Source organism: Macrobrachium rosenbergii, chromosome 3 (assembly GCF_040412425.1).
Source record: "Macrobrachium rosenbergii isolate ZJJX-2024 chromosome 3, ASM4041242v1, whole genome shotgun sequence".
NCBI lineage: Eukaryota > Metazoa > Arthropoda > Malacostraca > Decapoda > Palaemonidae > Macrobrachium > Macrobrachium rosenbergii.
Genome location: NC_089743.1, coordinates 33,989,824 through 34,008,697, shown reverse-complemented (window position 1 = coordinate 34,008,697; position 18,874 = coordinate 33,989,824). Strand labels below are relative to the sequence as shown.

Here is an 18,874-nt window from a genome sequence, read left to right as displayed (position 1 = left end):
CAGCAGCAGCAGTAGAAGCAGCAGAAGCAGGCTCAGAAGTAGCAGTAGGAGGAGGAGGTGCCACCCTCAGCGTTGGAGGGGGGAACTCGCTCGCGGGGGGGAAAGGGTTGAAAAACGAGAACCTGACGGCGGCCGTCGAGGTCGAAGTCGACGACGACTGGCTGCTGACGGAGACAGCGGTGGTCCTTTGTTGCGGGGGGAACTCGTTGGCCGGGGGGAAGATCTCTGCCGAAACGACTCTGCTCACCGACGGGGCGCTCTCGTTGTCCTTCTCCGGCGACGCTACCTTGATGGCCAGCAGGTCCTCTTCTATTTCGCGGTTGTCCTCTCTTTTCTCCGCTTCCTTCCTCTTCTCTTCTTTTCTCTCGTCCTTCTCTGTAGAAGCAGTACTTACTTCATCCTCGTCTGAACACTACAGTCCCTCGAAGACTTTTAACGACTCCGTGATCGCTTCATCCTGGAAAATATCGAGGGAAAGAGGAAAGTTACCAAATAATCTGGGCTTTCAATGATATTCTGAGCTTATAGTAAAATTCTGAAAAGAACATCACCAAGGTATCATACTATGCTGCATCAATTTTTACAAGTATGTAAGCTTTCATACAATCTCTTGTATGAAGAAAAATGAAACTAAACACTTTATACATAAGAAAAATTAAGTCACTGTCATTGTTAAATATGTAAATATATAAAATAACAGTTGCCTGCCAAAGACAGCATAGCTAATTATTAAGGGAATAGCTGATATAATCTGACAATATGACTATGATATCACAAATAATTAGTCAGTTAAAAAGGTTCTCAACCATCCAAAAAACCTATAAAAATTTCTCATCATAACCTGTGACCTTAGCTGGTCAAAATACATATACAAGACCATTTAAAAGTTATAAATATAGAATGATTAGTAAAGAATTACCAATACAATTTTCCAAAATTTCAAAGGATATCACAAATATGTAGCCTGCTGTGAAGCTTTTAAAATGTCAAACGAATAACCTTGACCTTTGACTTAAAGCTTTTGGCGACTTTCTGCCAAAGGTCACCTAAGAAAAAATGTTTCCACTTTCATGTAATTTTGCCAACAAACCTCTGACCTTAACCTTTGACAGGTTAATCATCCCATGGTAACTGTCACTAATGATTAGGTGGCATCCATTTATGGGATTACTGGAATAACCTAACCTCAAAAGACCAATCAAAAAGAACTTATCTCCCATTGGGAGGCAGTGCCGTCAGTGCACCTCATGCGGTTCACTGAAGGCGTTACTTAAGCTTCTTTGCAGTGTGCCTTCTATCACCCGTAGCTGCAACCCCTTTCGTTCCTTTTACTGTGCCTCCTTTCATATTCTCTTTCTTCCACCTTACTTCCCTCAACCCTCTCCTAACAATTGATTCATACTGTCAATTTCCGTTTCAGCGCTGAATGACCTCATAGGCCCAAGTGCTTGGCCTTTGGCCTAAATTCTGTATTCAATTCAGCTCAGCAAAGAACTTATCTACACCCACAAATGGATAAAAAACGTATTAGCATGAATGAATGCATTTGTCACGCAATTTCGCATACTCTCAAATGATTTCATCCATTCACAGAGAAAAATTCTCTGTCATATAAATTGGTGAATAGCTCCCCCACCCGCATCCGGGATAAATTTTCGGGAACAGGCCCGTCCTCACGCTATCCAAATACCAGCCGGGACGGATTCGCTCTTCCGAGTGTTTAAATAACGTGAATTGTGACAGCAGGATAAACATGGAACTGAGAGAGAGAGAGAGAGAGAGAGAGAGAGAGAGAGAGAGAGAGAGAGAGAGAGAGAGAGAGATTATACTGTTCTTTTATGAGTCTTCTAAATCTACTGTTTATGCATTTTTACATCTAATGGTAACTGTCTCTTCTCTCTCTTCTTCTCTTCTTTCTTCTCTCTCTCTCTATATATATATATATATATATATATATATATATATATATATATATATCACGGTGTTCACATAGTTAGGAGCAAATCAATAACATTTCCCGTGAGTTTTGAGAGAGAGAGAGAGAGAGAGAGAGAGAGAGAGAGAGAGAGAGAGAGAGAGAGAGAGAGAGAATATGATAAACATTTACTATAAAAAAACCAGTAGGTTAGACTTTTAGAGAGAGAGAGAGAGAGAGAGAGAGAGAGAGAGAGAGAGAGAGAGAGAGAAAAGCAAAGTATATGATAACCAATTCCTATAAAAAAAAAAAACCGGTCGGTTAGACTATCATCCACCGCCCCCCGCCCCCCCCACAACCCAAAAAAATCACTGCCGAGCAGAGCTGACGCAGAACCATTGCCTAACAGCAAGCTAGGCTATGGCACATTATAACAAATGATACCTTATAAAAGTCTCTCTCTCTCTCTCTCTCTCTCTCTCTCTCTCTCTCTCTCTCTCTCCTTCGTCATAGGGAAGCCATTGGAACGACAGTCCGCTTTCGTATTTCGGTTACAACAACAACACGAACTTTTGACGGCGTTTTTCCACAACCTGCTACGACGGACCGCGGTTGTTGGTTCCACAGCAGAGGGGTTGTTTTTCATTTAAGTTTCTTTGGGAAGAGAGAGAGAGAGAGAGAGAGAGAGAGAGAGAGAGAGAGAGAGAGAGAGAGAGAGAGAGAGAGAGGTTGCTATTGTTTTGCAAGTCTTCTTCTAGAACTAGTACTGTTGGTACATTGGTACCTCTAGCGGTGACGTAACTCTCTCTCTCTCTCTCTCTCTCTCTCTCTCTCTCTCTCTCTCTCTCTCTATATATATATATATATATATATATATATATATATATATATATATATATATATATATATATATATCTATATATATACATATGTATATATATATATGTATATGCATAATATATACATATATACTGTACATGTATATGTGCATATACTGAATATGTACACATATATGTGTATATATTATTATTATTATTATTATTATTATTATTATTATTATTATTATTATTATTATTAAATATTCTAAAAAATACCCGGAGAAAACATTACGTACCAGATTATTAAAAATTCAAAATTTTCAGTTTTCTGAAAAGAAAACTATTGTGCCGGCTTTGTCTGTCCGTCCACACTTTATTCTGTCCGCACTTTTTTTCTGTCCGCCCTCAGATCTTAAAAACTACTGAGGCTAGAGGGCTGCAAATTGGTATGTTGATCATCCACACTCCAAGCATCGGACATACCAAATTGCAGCCCTCTAGCCTCAGTAGTTTTTATTTTATTTAAGGTTAACGTCAGCCATAATCGTGCTTCTGGCAACGATATAGGATAGGCCAACACCGGGCCGTGGTTAAAGTTTCATGGGCCGCGGTTCATACAGCATTATACCGAGATCACCGAAAGATGGATCTATTTTCGGTGGCCTTGATTATACGCTGTAGCGACAGTACAGAAAACTCGATTGCGCCGAAGAAATTTCGGCGCATCTGTTACTTGTTTGTTTAACAGCATTCCTATAATTCAAAAATAGTAAAATATGATATAATTTCATCCCCGAGAGGAGGAATAATTATGTTTCCATTCTGATAATTCCACAAGCATAAAAATTATACCTTTCATCTCCAGCAGGGGAATAATAATACTCGCTTTCTGATAATCCCAGAAGAATACAAAATTATATAATTTTATCCGAAACATGGGAATAATTATATTCCCTTTCTGATAATTCCAGAAGCATAAAAAATTATATAATTTCATCCCCAACAGAGAGAATAATCTTATGAATAATCATATTCGCTTTCTAATAATTCCAAACGCATAAAAATTATATAATTCCACCCCCAACAGGTTAATAATTATATTCGCTTTCTGATAATTCCGAAAGCATAAAAAATTATATAATTTCTTCCCCAACATTAATAATTATATTCCCTTTCTGATAATTCCAAAAGCATAAAACATTATACCTTGCATCCCCAACAGGTTAATAATTATATTCGTTTTCTGATAATTCCAAAAGATTAAAAAATTATATAATTTCATCCCCAACAGGAGGAATAATTATATTCACTTTCTGATAATTCCAAAAGCATAAAAAAGTACATAATTTCATCCCAAACAGGTTAATAATTATATTCCCTTTCTGATAATTCCATAAGCATAAAAAATTACATAATTTCATCCCCAACAGGAGAACTAATCAAATTCCCTTTCTGAAACAGAATAGGGACCCAAAATTCCCTTTAATAGACGAAACACAAGAGCAGGTTTGCCACAAAGCTAGACAGCAGAAACCCCACAAATGCCAGGGGTAATTTTTTTTTTTTTGATGGCATTGGTAGCACTGATATCTAGGCGGAGTTTGAGGCTGTTTGAACGAAATATATTAGTACAGTTCTTTGCGGGGAAAGTCTTACCTGTTACGGTCATTTCCAGGGAAGCATAAGCACACATATGTGTATGTTATGTATGTATGTATGTATGTGTGTGTATATATATATATGTCTAATACGAATAAACATGCAAAAATACTCATACACTAATACACACAAATATAAATTCACATTAGCGCAATAAACTCTACAACACAGATTCCCATTTAACATTAATAGCCGACCATTACTACGTCAAATCACATGTGTGTGTGTGTGTGAGAGAGAGAGAGAGAGAGAGAGAGAGAGAGAGAAACCCGCGATTTAATGGAACCGTCCCATATTGTCAAATGATTCAGACGTATGAAGTGTAACACATTAATAGGATTGATGATAGCAATCCATATTTCTCGTTGAACTCGCTACAGCAATCTCGTTAACTGATAAAACCGTGAGCTATTGAATTGAAATTACGGTTTATGAAATAATATATTGTTCGTAATGTCCCCCAATACGCAGTTTTAAAGCTTCGCGAATGGGGCCAAATTCGTTTTAATATGTCGATTGAAGGTATGTGTATGTTATAAAATGAATGATATTAATTTGTAGAGAATATTTTTACGTGTTGAAATAGATTTCCTATAACATTCTGTTATTTATTTCAAATGAACGCCATAATATTCTTTGGAAGTTTGAGTTTCAAGTCGATGGCCCTCTGAATAATAATAATAATAATAATAATAATAATAATAATAATAATAATAATAATAATAATAATAATACGCATTCTCTTGAGGTAGAATATAAAATATAGAATGACTAATAATAATAATAATAATAATAATAATAATAATAATAATAATAATAATAATAATAATAATAATAATAATACGTACTCCCTTGAGAGACTATAAAAGAATATGTCATCTATAGTTATAGAATGACTGACATCTAGTTATCTACAATATTTTGACACGTTGAATTACATATTCTTTTGAATTAGAACACAAAAGAATATGACGAATAAGACTCGTAGAAGAATTGGCTACAGAAATCATTACAATATTTCTATAAACGAACGATATACAGTTATCGAGAATATCTTGCGTACTGAATCGCATATTCTTTAAGGGAAATCTACAAAATAATATAAGAATAGGCCTCATAGAAATGGCTATAAAATTACTGACGATATTTCTATAAACGGAAATATCTAAGTATTAACTTGCATATTCTTTTAAGAAAATACATATGAAATAATCTAAGAATTTGCCTCACAGAACATATAGAATTAGCTATAGAACTTCTGACGATATTTCTATAAATGTGCTTACAGTTCTATGTAATCTTTAGTTATAGATTGCATACACCCTTGAAAAATATTGTACAGTTTAACGCTGAAGACCAGATGCTTTAAAAAAAAAAATAATAAATAAATAAATAAAAAAAAGCGCCGAAGTTTCTTCGGCGCAATCGAGTCTTCGGATTAGCGTATAATCAAGGCCACCGAAAATAGATCTCGGTATAATGCTGTATGAGCCACGGCCTATGAAACTTGAACCACGGCCCGGTGGTGGCTTGGCCTATATCGTTGCCAGATGCACGATTATGGCTAACTTCAACCTTAAATAAAATAAAAACTACAGAGGCTAGAGGGCTGCAATTTGGTATGTTTGATGACTGGAGAGAGGATGATCAACATACCAATTTGCAGCCCTCTAGCCTCAATAGTTTTTAAGATCTGAGGGCGGACAAAAAAAAAGTGCGGACGGACAGACAAAGCCGGCACAAGAGTTCTCTTTTCAGAAAACTGAAAATATGATTAAATAAACAAATGTATAAATAAATGGTTTATCAGTCAGTTTCGTGGTTGTTCAGGCAGCTTCAAACGAAGCCCCAATACACAGTCAATGACCTAGTGGAGACGCAAGGTACTCTCTGTGTACAAACCAGAAAATCCGATTAACTAGATTCTCTATCTAGCCGCGCTGCGCAGCGCTGCGCACGCACACATACACAAACACACAAAAACACACACACACACACACACAAACGCACACAGGCACACTCACACACTCTTGTTATTCCTTAGAGCTGAAATATATTTCTCGGTGAGTTGACGGGATTAAGTAAATGGATGTGAGACGGAAATATTGCTTAGAAATCCCTAATTTGAAACGTGGAAAATCTCTCTCTCTCTCTCTCTCTCTCTCTCTCTCTCTCTCTCTCCTATAGTTAAGGAGCGGTAGGAGCAGCCATTTGAAGAAATAAACCCCAAAAATCGAATTATTATTATTATTATTATTATTATTATTATTGTTATTATTATCATTATTATTATTATTATTATTATTATTATTATTATTATTATTATTATTACAAAATTATAGTTTTTAGAAAGGGAAAATATTAATCAACAAAAGACAGATTAACATAGAAATGCTATAAAGTAACGTTAAAAACTTTGCCAAAATCCAAAATCATTATAAATGCAATCCTGATGTTACTGACATATGACTAAACACTTAACTTTCAAGTTAAATGAAGTATTAAAAGGTTGGGGCATTCGGGCTGTAAGGCTTCTTGTGGGTAGATTAGTGGACCGTGCTTGAGAAGGGAAAGTTGAATTTGCGTTGGAGTTTCTACCGCGAGAAAGTGTCGGGTGAGGCAGCGGGTACGGAATGAAAGTGCATACGTACGCAGATATACATACACCATACACATACATGTTTATACATACAAACATACGTACATGTATATATACATATATATATTTACATACATAAGCTACCGGAATATGTTTGAGACATGTTTGTGACATGTTTACAGTGCAATGTGGACGCACCCTCACTGTCGATGTAATTAGCCGGCAGAAAGGACCTACTAAAATTTCCTGAAGAAGGCCACGCAGGGATTTTACAACAATAGCTATCTAAAGAATGCGCCGAAGTCTCTTCGGCGCAATCGAGTTTTCTGTACAGCCGCTACAGCGTATAATCAAGGCCACCGAAAATAGATCTATCTTTTTGGTGGTCTCTGTATAATGCTGTATGAGCCGCGGCCAATGAAACTTTAACCAAGGCCCGCTGGTGGCCTATCTTATATCGTTGCCAGAAGCACGATTATGGCTAAGTTTAACCTTAAATAGAATAAAAACTACTGAGGCTAGAGGGCTGAAATTTGGTATGTTTGATGATTGGAGGGTGGATGATCAACATACCAAATTGCAGCCCTCTAGCCTCGGTAGTTTTCAAGATCTAAGGGTGGACAGAAAAAGTGTGGACGGACAGACAAAGCCGCCACGATAGTTTTCTTTTCAGAAAACTTAAAATCACCGTTACAAAAGATCCATCCCAACATGATGACAATATGCTGTCAATGACAGTTATAGATTTGAAACACGTGGCGTGATTGTCATCAGGTCTCGCTGCGGGAAGCCATAGCAATAATATGCTCTGGGAATGTGCTTTATAAGTGGATTCCAAAACGGTTATAACGAGAGAGAGGGAGAGAGAGAGAGAGAGAGGATTGTCATTATAATATATATGTATGTATGTATGTATGTATGTATATATATGTATATATATATATGTATATATATATATATATATATATATATATATATATATATATATATATATATATATATATATATATATATATATATATATAGAGAGAGAGAGAGAGAGAGAGAGAGAGAGAGAGAGAGAGAGAGAGAGGGAGAATTGTCATTATTATATATATATATATATATATATATATATATATATATATATATATATATATATAGGGTAAGTCAAAAGTTCCAGGAAAAATTCAATATACTCTTTATTTAAGGAAATTCAAACATCATTTTTCTACATATCTACCATCTAACTCTATACACTTTTCAAGGCGCTGTTTCCACCTCTGCAACCCTTCTTTGTAGAAATTTGGGGCCTTTCTATTATTAAACCATGTTGAAACTGCATGTTTAGCAGCATCCAAAGATTCAAACTGGACTCCTCTTAAGTGTTCCTTGAGTTTTGGGAACAGGAAAAAATCTGAAGGAGCAAGATCAGGACTATAAGGAGGATGTGGAAGAGTTTCCCACCAAAATTTCCGTAGGACTTCTCTTGCAACCCTTGATGAATGTGCTGGAGCGTTATCATGATGGAACAAAATTCTGCGGTGCAACTTTCCTCGACGTTTTTTAGCCAATGCAGTCTTCAGTTTTTGCAAAACACCTTTGTAGTAGTTCCCGGTGATTGTTTTTTGTCCTTCAAGGAAATCAATCAAAATCACTCCTTTGGAGTCCCAAAACACTGTTGCCATAACCTTCAGGGCAGATCTCGCCACTTTGAACTTCACTGGTGCAGCTGAACCTCTTTGGTAACCATTGCTTTGATTGAATTTTACTTTCTGGGTCATATTGATGGATCCAAGTTTCATCTCCAGTAACAATCCGGTCAAAAACTCTGATTCATTTGATTCAATCTTCGTTAAAACTGCAAGAGAAAGTTCAGCTCTTTGATGCAGTTGGTCTTCGCGCAACGCTTTTGGGACCCAACGTGCTGAAAGTTTACTCAAACCAAGATTTTCATTTAAAATTGAAAATGCGGAACCATGGGAGATCCCAGTTTCATTAGCTATCATATCGATAGTAATCCGACGATCTTCATCCACTAGATTCTGCACCAAAGCCACAATTCTTTCATTTTTGCAGTCGATGGTCTTCCCTCTCTTGGGTTGTCTTTGAGGTCCTCCTGACCATCCTTAAATCGCTTTATCCAATCATCAACAACTGATTTAGATGGAGAAGAATCTCCATAAACTTGTTGCAAAGCTTCAATAATTTTTCCTGGTTTCCAATCAAGCTTGGTCAGAACTTGATGTTAGCTCTCATCTCAAAATTTTTATTTTCCATGGGTTCAAGAAGTTACTTTTCTGAAGCAGATGTTAACACCACGGTAGCAAGAGGATGACTGAGGTAACAAGTCTATATGATCACTACATCACAGATAATTGTTTACAAGTATTTGGGTTGTTTCATTCCTGTGTAAATACATCATTCAACAATTTTCCTGGAACCTCTCTGTGTGCAATTCAGGTCTACCTGGAGACCCGGTACCTGAAGACAAATCCATGCGATACGACTTCTTGTCTAGAGACCCTCCGACTCCAGTGGGGTTGTATAGAGTCTGCAATGACATTCGGACACCTGCCAGGTGGGTGGCTATACAAATACCAACAATGTTTCCTTGCTAGGAGAAAATCGATCATCACTTGACTGATATGACCTGACTTGGGCCTCCTCTGTTCAGGCAGTGTACTATATATGCATTGTCTAGTACCAACCTGATGTGAATCTGTCTGGCGGGGGCAAAGATTTCTTTAGCGTTAGGAACACCATGCAAGCTTCTAGGATGTTTATGTGGAACTGGAACCCTGTCGACCACGTTCCTTGGACTTTCCGTGTTGGGAGTATCCCCCCAAACCGCTCAGGAGGCGTCTGTATGTACCACGAGAGCGGAGATATCAATTGGAGAGGCACTGATAATTGACAAGCTTTTGACTGTCGACCAAGGGCAAGTCTTTTCCTCAAGATCTGGGGATCAGAAAGTTTGTCTCTGCTCCGCCTGTTGGCTCGTTCGTGCCAAACCCTGTTTATGTCTTTCAGTTCGGTTTTCAGCAGCAAGTCTGTCACCGAAGCAAACTGAAGAAAGCCAGTATCCTCTCCTGGGTGGAGAGGCATGCTTGTTTCTGAGGAACTGTCTGGTAGCTTTGGCTATTTCTTTTCTCTTGGCTGGTGGCAAAGACAGTTTGTGAGTGCTGAGGTCCCAATGAATCCTAGCCACTGGAATTGAGCTGCTGGGACAGAACGTGATTTCTTTCTGTTTTTTTGGAAACCGAGGTATTCAAAAAAACTTATGATATTAGTTTGCTCTTTGACACTCTTTGGCACTGGGTGCCCAAATGAGCCCAATCGTTCAGATCACCCAGCCAACATGATCCCCTTGGGACGCAGCTCTTGAACGACTGTCTCTGCCAGTTTGGTAAAAATTCGGGTGCGATGTTGTATATATAATGGCATGACCCTGAAGGAGTAGGCTTGTTTCCTAGTCTGAATCCCAGGTAAGGGGAGAAGTTTTCATAATAGGGACGTGATAATAAGCGTCCTGTAAGATCTATAGAGGTGGTGGCGGCCCCACGAGGAAGTAGGGCCCGTACCTGTGAGATTATAAGCATGTGAATTTGTCGCATTGAATGAATGAATTGAGCGGGACAGGTCCAGAATTACTCTCCGCTTGTCTGAGTCCTTCTTGGAACACTGAACAGACAGCATTGAAATTTCAAGTGTCTGACTTTTTATTGCATTCTTCTGCAGGAGTTCCTTCTGCAAAGTCCTGTAAGTCCTGGGAAGGGGTTGAAGAACCTGATTGGTGGGAGGCCCTTGCCAGCTCCAACCCAGTCCTTTTAGAAACCATGCTGTGGGCCTACGGGCTGAAGGCCCAACAGTCCTGAAGAGGTACAATCTCCCTCCTACCTGGGGTGTCTCATTGATTAGGGGGAAGGTCTGCTACCTTTGGTCCTTGCGGCCTCCCCTTCCTCGTGAAGGGGCCTGGATGGTGCTCTACCTCTGTAGGCAGCTCTAGCCCTGCTACCTCTCACAATCTGTTATAGCCTGGAAATGTCCCCGAGCTTTCAAATGAAGCATTGAAAGCTGGGGACGTCCATTGAGTTAAACACAGACATGTTGACTCGGCTGCACCAAAACAAACTGCTGTTAGGTTGCGCCTTAGATGTGGAAGGCAGCTGCCCGACCTGAGAAACGGAACAGCCTGAAGCACAGTCAGGACTTGAGGTCTCTTAAAGCCCTGGAACCTTCTAAACCTCTTCCCTTTAGATTGAGGCCAGAGGTCTCAGAAAACTTCCTCTTAAAAGGAAGGCTAACGAGAACAAAGACTTTGGTTGGCTCTAGTAGCTTCAGCCATAACAGTATTGACCTCATCCTCCGGAAGAGATTAGGTCCCCAGATAGAACTTTTTATTAGCCTATTAGGTTCATGTCTGATGGTGGTCTCCGTAAAGATGTGTTTCTCCAATTTTGTCTGGCTACAACAAAGTCGTAAAGGTCTGACTGGAAGGAAGCCAGAAAGGACTTCGTAACCACCTGAAACAGGGCTCGTCATGATAGGATAGAGCTGTTACTTCAGACATAGTGACTGCATGCAGGAACGACCTAACCTGCACCTGGTTTCAAATTCTGTTTTGAGCAAAGCTTCTGGAATTCGCAGAAGATGCTCACTGAACAAGCGGAGGCACACTCAGGATCAAGCTTCCCTACTGTAAAGTTGCGGGCTCCCAACCAACACTCTGAGTCTCCGGGAAAAAGAGAGGTGGAATCCGTTTCCCGGAGCCGAGGCATGGGCACCATCCAAACCTGCTTGAAGAGTCAACTCCGCAATTTTAGTAGTGCAAGAGAATTGGAATGGCATCGCCAGTAGAACATCATGAAAGACCCTTTAAATAGAGTTTAGTGTTCTCACTCCCAACTAGTGATAGAGCGCAACAAGTGATTGAGCCTGATCCTTTGGGAAGATAACCATTCTCCTTAGGGACCTTGTCAGACCCCCCAGGCTTCCTCCGTTAGCCTGGCGAAACCTGGATGGGGGAACTAAGTCGGGCGGGAAGAACTCCAGTTCCTCCAAGCGGACGGGTGCCTAAACTTCGATGGTCAAAGGTGTCATTATGCAAAGGGAGCATGTAAAGCCAGGCGCCATGGGTTCCCTTTATCGAAGGAGGTAGTCTGGAGGCATCCGGGACAACATGGGACTGGGCGCTGCTCGGACTGGATGAACCGAAATCAGACTTTCTTGGGCTTCCACCTTCTCCGTCAAAGATTGCATAGACTCTTCGGAAGACTCCAGGCTTGAAGCAATATCATCAAGCTTAGTGTCAACTTTAGAGTCGACCTTCTCCAACAAGCGATTTATGAAGGCCTCAGAATCAAAGTCAGGTAGAGACTTAGCTTTCGAAATTCTGGATCTCGACCCCTATGAGTCCAGCAGCCTTAACTATTGGTGATACCGGTTTGGGAACCGGAGATGACAGAGAGGGAAGCCTTTGATTTAGAAGGTTTTGAAGAATCTTTCTTTTTCTGTGTTTTAACTTTGGGCCTGACAGATTGAGATCTGTCCCCAAGGTTGGCTGGATTCGGGAAAACCTGGAAAGAAGAGGATGAAGAAGAAGGTGACTTAAGAGATGGAACACACACCAACCCCGCCTGTCTCACTTACCACCCTACCTTCAACCTGATGGGCGTCCTTCGACAATCATGGGTTCTGAATGTAAATTAATAGCCGCCACTTCTTCGCTACTTCTCCTGCACAGGCGTCGTCTTGGGAGGATTGTGTATCCAGCACAATCTTTTCGATGATCGCGCAGCTAAGTCCTTTGGTAAGGTGGCGGAAATCTGGGCACCAGGGTAAAAATTACAAATCTCCTCTGAAAGAATATGCGGTTTACCGGCTGCCACATTCCTCCCGAATCCCAGACCCAGGACTTCAAAGACGACAGTGTTGCTGAGCGTATTACAGGTTTAGCCTGGAAGAGAAGGCGGAGTTAATAAAAATCCCCCTTGAAGGAAGAGCTATAAGAGGTAATATAATCGAAAGAGACTACAAATTAGTCGACTCTCGACATACCGATTCATCGGACGCCAGTCCGTAAAGGCGTAACAAATCTACGCACCCTTCAGGGTGCCAAGCGATTCCATCTCCAGCATGAACGCACAGCCAGAGTGAGCGGCACACTTATGACCGAATGATTGATGGAGAATGGCTGAGCACCGGGGTTCTTCACAACGTACCATCTGTAAGTAGGAAGATGGTAAATGAGTACCATAAGAACAGGCGCCAGAATAAGCCCAGCGGCGTTAGGGGGAATGTTAATAACGCAAAAAAAAAATTAATACAAGGCAAAAAAAGAGAGCGAATGTTTTAAAATCATAAATAAGCGAAGCGTATAATGTTCCGCCATAGGAACGTAATGCTCCGCCGCCAGTCACTGATTTCGTTGTATATACATTAATAAACGGAGTCCCCATGGCGGAGAAGGGAGAAAGGATATACCTCTCCAACAACTGCGGTTAAAAAATCACCGTAGTGATAGAACAACGAAAAACAGGCGAGACAAAGCGGAGATGAAAATAATAATAAAAACCCGAATGTTATCATGCATCGCGGGACAATGTTAAACACACGAGCTGCCAACCGGATAGACATTGGAAGCAAGTCCCCAGAGACACCGCCGGATGAAAAAGAGGAGTAGTGACATAAACCTGGCGGAACGACGACTGGTTGAGTGGGCAGCACTCTCCAGACGCTGACTATACCACCCAGGAGGGGAACCGAACAACGATGAGCGGCTAACCCCATACAGGGGAAATGCACAGGTGACGTCACAAATCATATGACGAAAACTGAACTGCATACACGAGAGGGAAAAAGAGCCGTAGCCTACAGCATATTTCCCAAGTCTGGAAGGTATAGGGATGCCAGGAAAAATTAGGACCAATCAGCGTTCAGAGAGAAAGCGAGACTAGGCAAAGCGTCATTATCTCAGCATTCATTCTCACAGTGTATGCGATAATTATCCGGTAGTAACGTATACAGTCTCTGTTACGAATTATAATATATGTATACTATCCGTTTTTTCATTCGGTTGTCATTAATTACTTTTATCGTCTAAATAGCTCTTTATTTCTAACAAAATTAAAGTTTAATTAATGATGAAAACCGAGGAAGTATAACACTTTTATATAATCGTATGATTCATTAAACTGCCCTTCTGAACATGATTCTGATTTGTAAATAAACAATTCATTCATACGGCCTAGAGCTGCTTGTTAAGAGCAGTCTATCGTTCCTCTCTTTTAGCAATGAATGTCAAGGAAAAAGCTATCAAATTTCGAGAAATTTAAGAATCATGCATTCAAACCAGTGACAGTAGGGACATAACTGAAGTAAGGACAGATGTAACAACAAAAAGAACAGGGACAAGGGGAATAGCTAAAAGTGGTATGCAAATTTTAATGCCTTTTCCCCTTATCCTTACCAAGGTACAAGATGGGTCTACCACATAGATATAGAGGAGAGATTGGACAGACAAGATAGAGACTTTTCATTAGTGAAAATCTTTATAACTGTTTTAAACAACCTCAAGTAAACGTGTGTTAGTATTAGTCAACTTCAGTGAAGTACACGCCTGCATTTCGAGCTAATAAAATAAAATAATGAATGTTGTAATAAGCTCTTTATTAAAGCCTATTTGACATTAAATTCATGTACCTAATAAATTAGCATGTGAGGTTACTTTCAGTCCATATTACCACAGTTAAAAGTGACAATTTCCCTACTACTAGTACTAGTTCTACAATGTACATAGTATCATGAGGCCTAGCCCAGGGCCCTGCAGTTGTACGTGTATGTGTTAATAAAGTATTATAATTTTATTTACAAATCATCAGTAAGTTCTCAAACCTCCTTGTACAGTGGACTCAGTTGAATTTGATCTGCTATGACAGGCCTTGAAGGTAGTAGGCTGTTCTTCAATTTTACCATTATCATTTTTGCCCTATACTTCAAAGTTATAATACAGCATTATAGCTTTACTGACTAGCTAGACTACAAATAAACTTTTTCTATATAATCGTAATTCTTAAAAACAATAGTGTGTATAAAGTATTTTTCCAAGAAAGAAAAATAAAAATCAAACAATTCTGAAAAGGCTTCTGTTATGAATAGAGGGCTCAAAGTAAAATATTTATTGAAAAATAAAAGAAAGTTAATACAGAATCCTAATAGAAGGCACATAAATATTGTAGAGAAATATAGCAAAATATTCATTTTAATAAATTACTATAATGCAGTCTTAGACAAAGTCTAAAGCATACTGACCTGTAATTCAACATATTTATTTAAATTGTAGATTTTACTGTAAGTTAGGCTAGCCTGTAAGAATAACTTAGGCTTTCATTGCTTTTGAGCTGTCTTTCATAGTCTGTGGAGGAACAGACAGAGAAAATGGAAAGGAAGTGTTATCCTTTGGAACTTTAGAGAATTGAGTTCTGTCTGTCTCCATCAGACCATGAAGGGGTGGCCTCAAACTGGTATTTATTTATATGAAAGGTTACATCCAGTTCTTATAGGCTAGTTCTAAAACAGTAAAATCTACAATTTGAATAAATACAAGAATTACAGGTCAGTATGTTTTAAATTGATGAAAAACTCTTGAAAAATTATTATGTGAATATTTTGTAATACAATTTTACAGTCTGCTATTGATTCTGTATTAAGGTTTATTTTTGAATAAATTTTTAAATTGTAAACAACTTTCGAATTGTTTGATTTTATTTTTTTTCTGGAAATAATACTTTATCAGTACATTGTTTTAATGAGATTAACTAGAAAAAGTTCATAGTCTATAGTGTAAATACCATGCTCCATTATCCCCATTACAGGGCAAAAATGATAATCCATTTATTCAGACTGACTACCTTCAAGTGTCATGGCAGATCAAATTAACTTGGAAACACTGCATACAAGGAGGTTTGAGAACTTATTGATTTGATTTGTTATTAAAATTATAATACTTAACACTGCTACAACATGTAATGAATAGCCTGGAACAAATGTTACATTGTCAAATCAGTACTAGTAGTATTAGGAAAATTGCCACTCTTAACCGTGGTAAGATGAAAACGAAAGTAACTTTTGAACAGGTCTTATTAGCCCACCTGAATTTCATGTCAAAAGGCTTTATAAAGCCTGCCCAGATTACAACAGCCCATTATTTTATTTTATTAGTTGTGAACATGCAGGCGTATTCACTGAAGCTGACTCCTAACACAGCTATTTGTTTTGTTTAAAGTCTGATGACTTGATTTTCCCTCTATACAACTCTGTATATCTTGTATAGTGTTCATTCTTTCTATAGATGACCACCTAAGAGTGTGTTGGTTAAAATCAAATTAATAAATAGCAACAGCAGATATTTTCAGTAACACTGCCCTTGAATAATTACACGAGTCTATACAGAACCCAACACCAAAAAGCATAAGAAGCTAGGTCATATTACCTCACACGCAACAAATGAATGTATACCAACAGAATTACCAACCCAAACTACTGTACAACTCATAGCTAATCCATAATCAAGACAATTTCAAGGAATGAAGCTGTTTATTTGCCAAATCAGAATCATGTGTCAGAAGTGCATCTTACGTGAATCACTGTTCAAGGCATTATATAAGGCTCTTTGACATCCCTTGGCCTCTAGTTGCAACCCCGTTCATTGAATTTACTGTTAGAATTAATATTCTCTTTCTTTCATCTTAATGACAACCCTGAAAAAAACTAATAATTGTTTCATAGTATAATTTATAAATAGTTTCCCCGTTACACCAGGCACCAAACCTAATTATCTGTTTCCCTTTTGGCACTGATTGACCTCATAGATCCCAGTGCTTGGCCTTTGGCCTAAATTCTGTATTCCATTCCAGGGAAAAGGGTAGGAATGCTGGGACAAATTATTCAGACACTGGAGAAAAAGATGATTTTTTTAGAGAGCTAACCTGATCTGGTATTACTGGAAGCCTCACCTGCCTAATGTAGTAATGGAGATAGGGGAGCAACACTTCAGAAAAGTATGCCTGAAGATCATAGAATGACTGAGGCAGAAAATAACAATTCCTCACGGAACAGATCATTGAACAACTAGAAAATCCTGCAAACAAGGCTGAGGAAAACACGCCAGACCTGTAAAGAGCTGTTGCATCTTATCATGGATGTATGGTGTGCATGCTCTGTCAGTTGCTTTTAACTCTTCTCAACACAATATATAAGAAAACACATGTATGAGGAATGGCATTATCACAATGAAGGCTCATTATGATTGATGAATTTGCGTGAAAGTATTTTGTTACAAATACATAATTTCTTCTTTTGTTAACTCTTTTAGTCTTTCAAATTGTGTGTTAAAGGTTAAAAAGTAATGGAGGATTCACAAAAAAGCTAACATTAAAAATAAAAAGTTCGCACCAAGTCAATGAAATTTGATAAACTCTTCATTAAATGAGTCAACAAAAGAGAGAATTTGTAACAAGGTTGTTCGACTTATCATACAGATGGAAATTCTGTTGACATGAACAAGATCAAGTGATTATTTTATGAATAAATTTAGTTTTTCAACAAACATTTTTTTCTAAAGAAAATTGAAAGTGCTCAGCAATGAAGACTTGTGAATTAGTCAAATACATTACTAATCAAGTGGTACTTTGGTAAGTAATTTATTCTAGGCTTTAACAGTTTTAAACTGATGTCTGGTGGTTGATGTTATGGTCATTATTTTCTTTAATGTATTTTTTTACCCTTTGTATTACTGAAACTGTGAATATTTTTGGTCTTCCAGGCTGGTGTAATTGTATCCCGAAGTCCTGCACAGATGGGTAACTTATTACGTGAAGAGATGAAGCGCCTAAATCTGGCTGCTTAGGCTTTACTACTTAGCAGTTGAAGAGGGATCATACAGTAAAGAAATGGAATTACCTGCTTTAACAATAAAATATTGTCCCTTAAGCTTCACGGTTCTTTGGCGTCATGGGTTATACAAAATCTGTCACCATCCTGAATAAGTGACTAAAAATGCAGGGGATCTACACTTCATTGTTGCAATTTTAGTGTTATAAGGCACATTGCTTTTATTCAGTGTTACTGCCTCCAAAAAGGTTCCAATTTTGAGATCTTTGAAAACAGATAGCTCCATTTGGCACGAAAACAGATTGTTGGGTATTATTTCTTGTTTGCCGATTGAACTCACAAGGAATTGACATGGGCATACATATTATCTTGTGGATATGCTGGCATTTAACATTTTTTCATCAATTTTTAACTCATGCACCAATGCTTCTCACAGGAACTTAAAAACTTTTTTAATGAAATCTTAACAGTATTTAATTATTCTATGTATCCTACTGATGTTTATTTTCTTATGATTCTTTCAATCATTTTAGATAAATGTATGTCCCGTGTTATTTGGAGCTTTTCAAACTATATTTTTGACAGTTTTGTATTGTTTGGGGCTTCTGTGAACAGTGGCTAGCCTTTGGGAGTTTATCAAGAAAAATTCCATTTGTTGCTTACCTGTTCTATGAATTTTGTAAATAGATTTAAAGTTTTTATTGTCATCACGTGTACAGTTATCTAAAAATACATGGTACATGTTATATGAAAGGCTATTTGTCAAGACCAAATTTTTGTTTTGAGCAAGTTATCCATGTGCATATAACCACACCACTAAACATAGTTAATGGTGAAAATGATTGAACTGACGTGCAAGAGGTTTGAGCAATAATGAAACCAAAAATACTTTACACACACTAATTAAAAATTCATGTCTTAAAAATCTCTTGGCCTCACATAAGCAGGTTTGAATTTTTCTCACTAATGACTTGCATGTGGATCAGCCATCAAATTCTCAGCCACTGTTAG

General features: G+C 38.3%; 1 protein-coding gene across 1 annotated transcript in view; it reads left to right on the top strand.

The window, feature by feature from the left end:
• Positions 1–18,616, top strand: part of Scsalpha1 (Succinyl-coenzyme A synthetase alpha subunit 1) — an 83,860-nt gene extending 65,244 nt beyond the window's left edge. The window contains exon 7 of the mRNA XM_067130564.1: positions 17,796–18,616. Within this exon, the coding sequence (XP_066986665.1) occupies positions 17,796–17,879 (84 nt within the window). The 3' untranslated portion in view covers positions 17,880–18,616. The remainder of the gene's footprint in view (positions 1–17,795) is intronic.
• Positions 18,617–18,874: the final 258 nt, after the last annotated feature.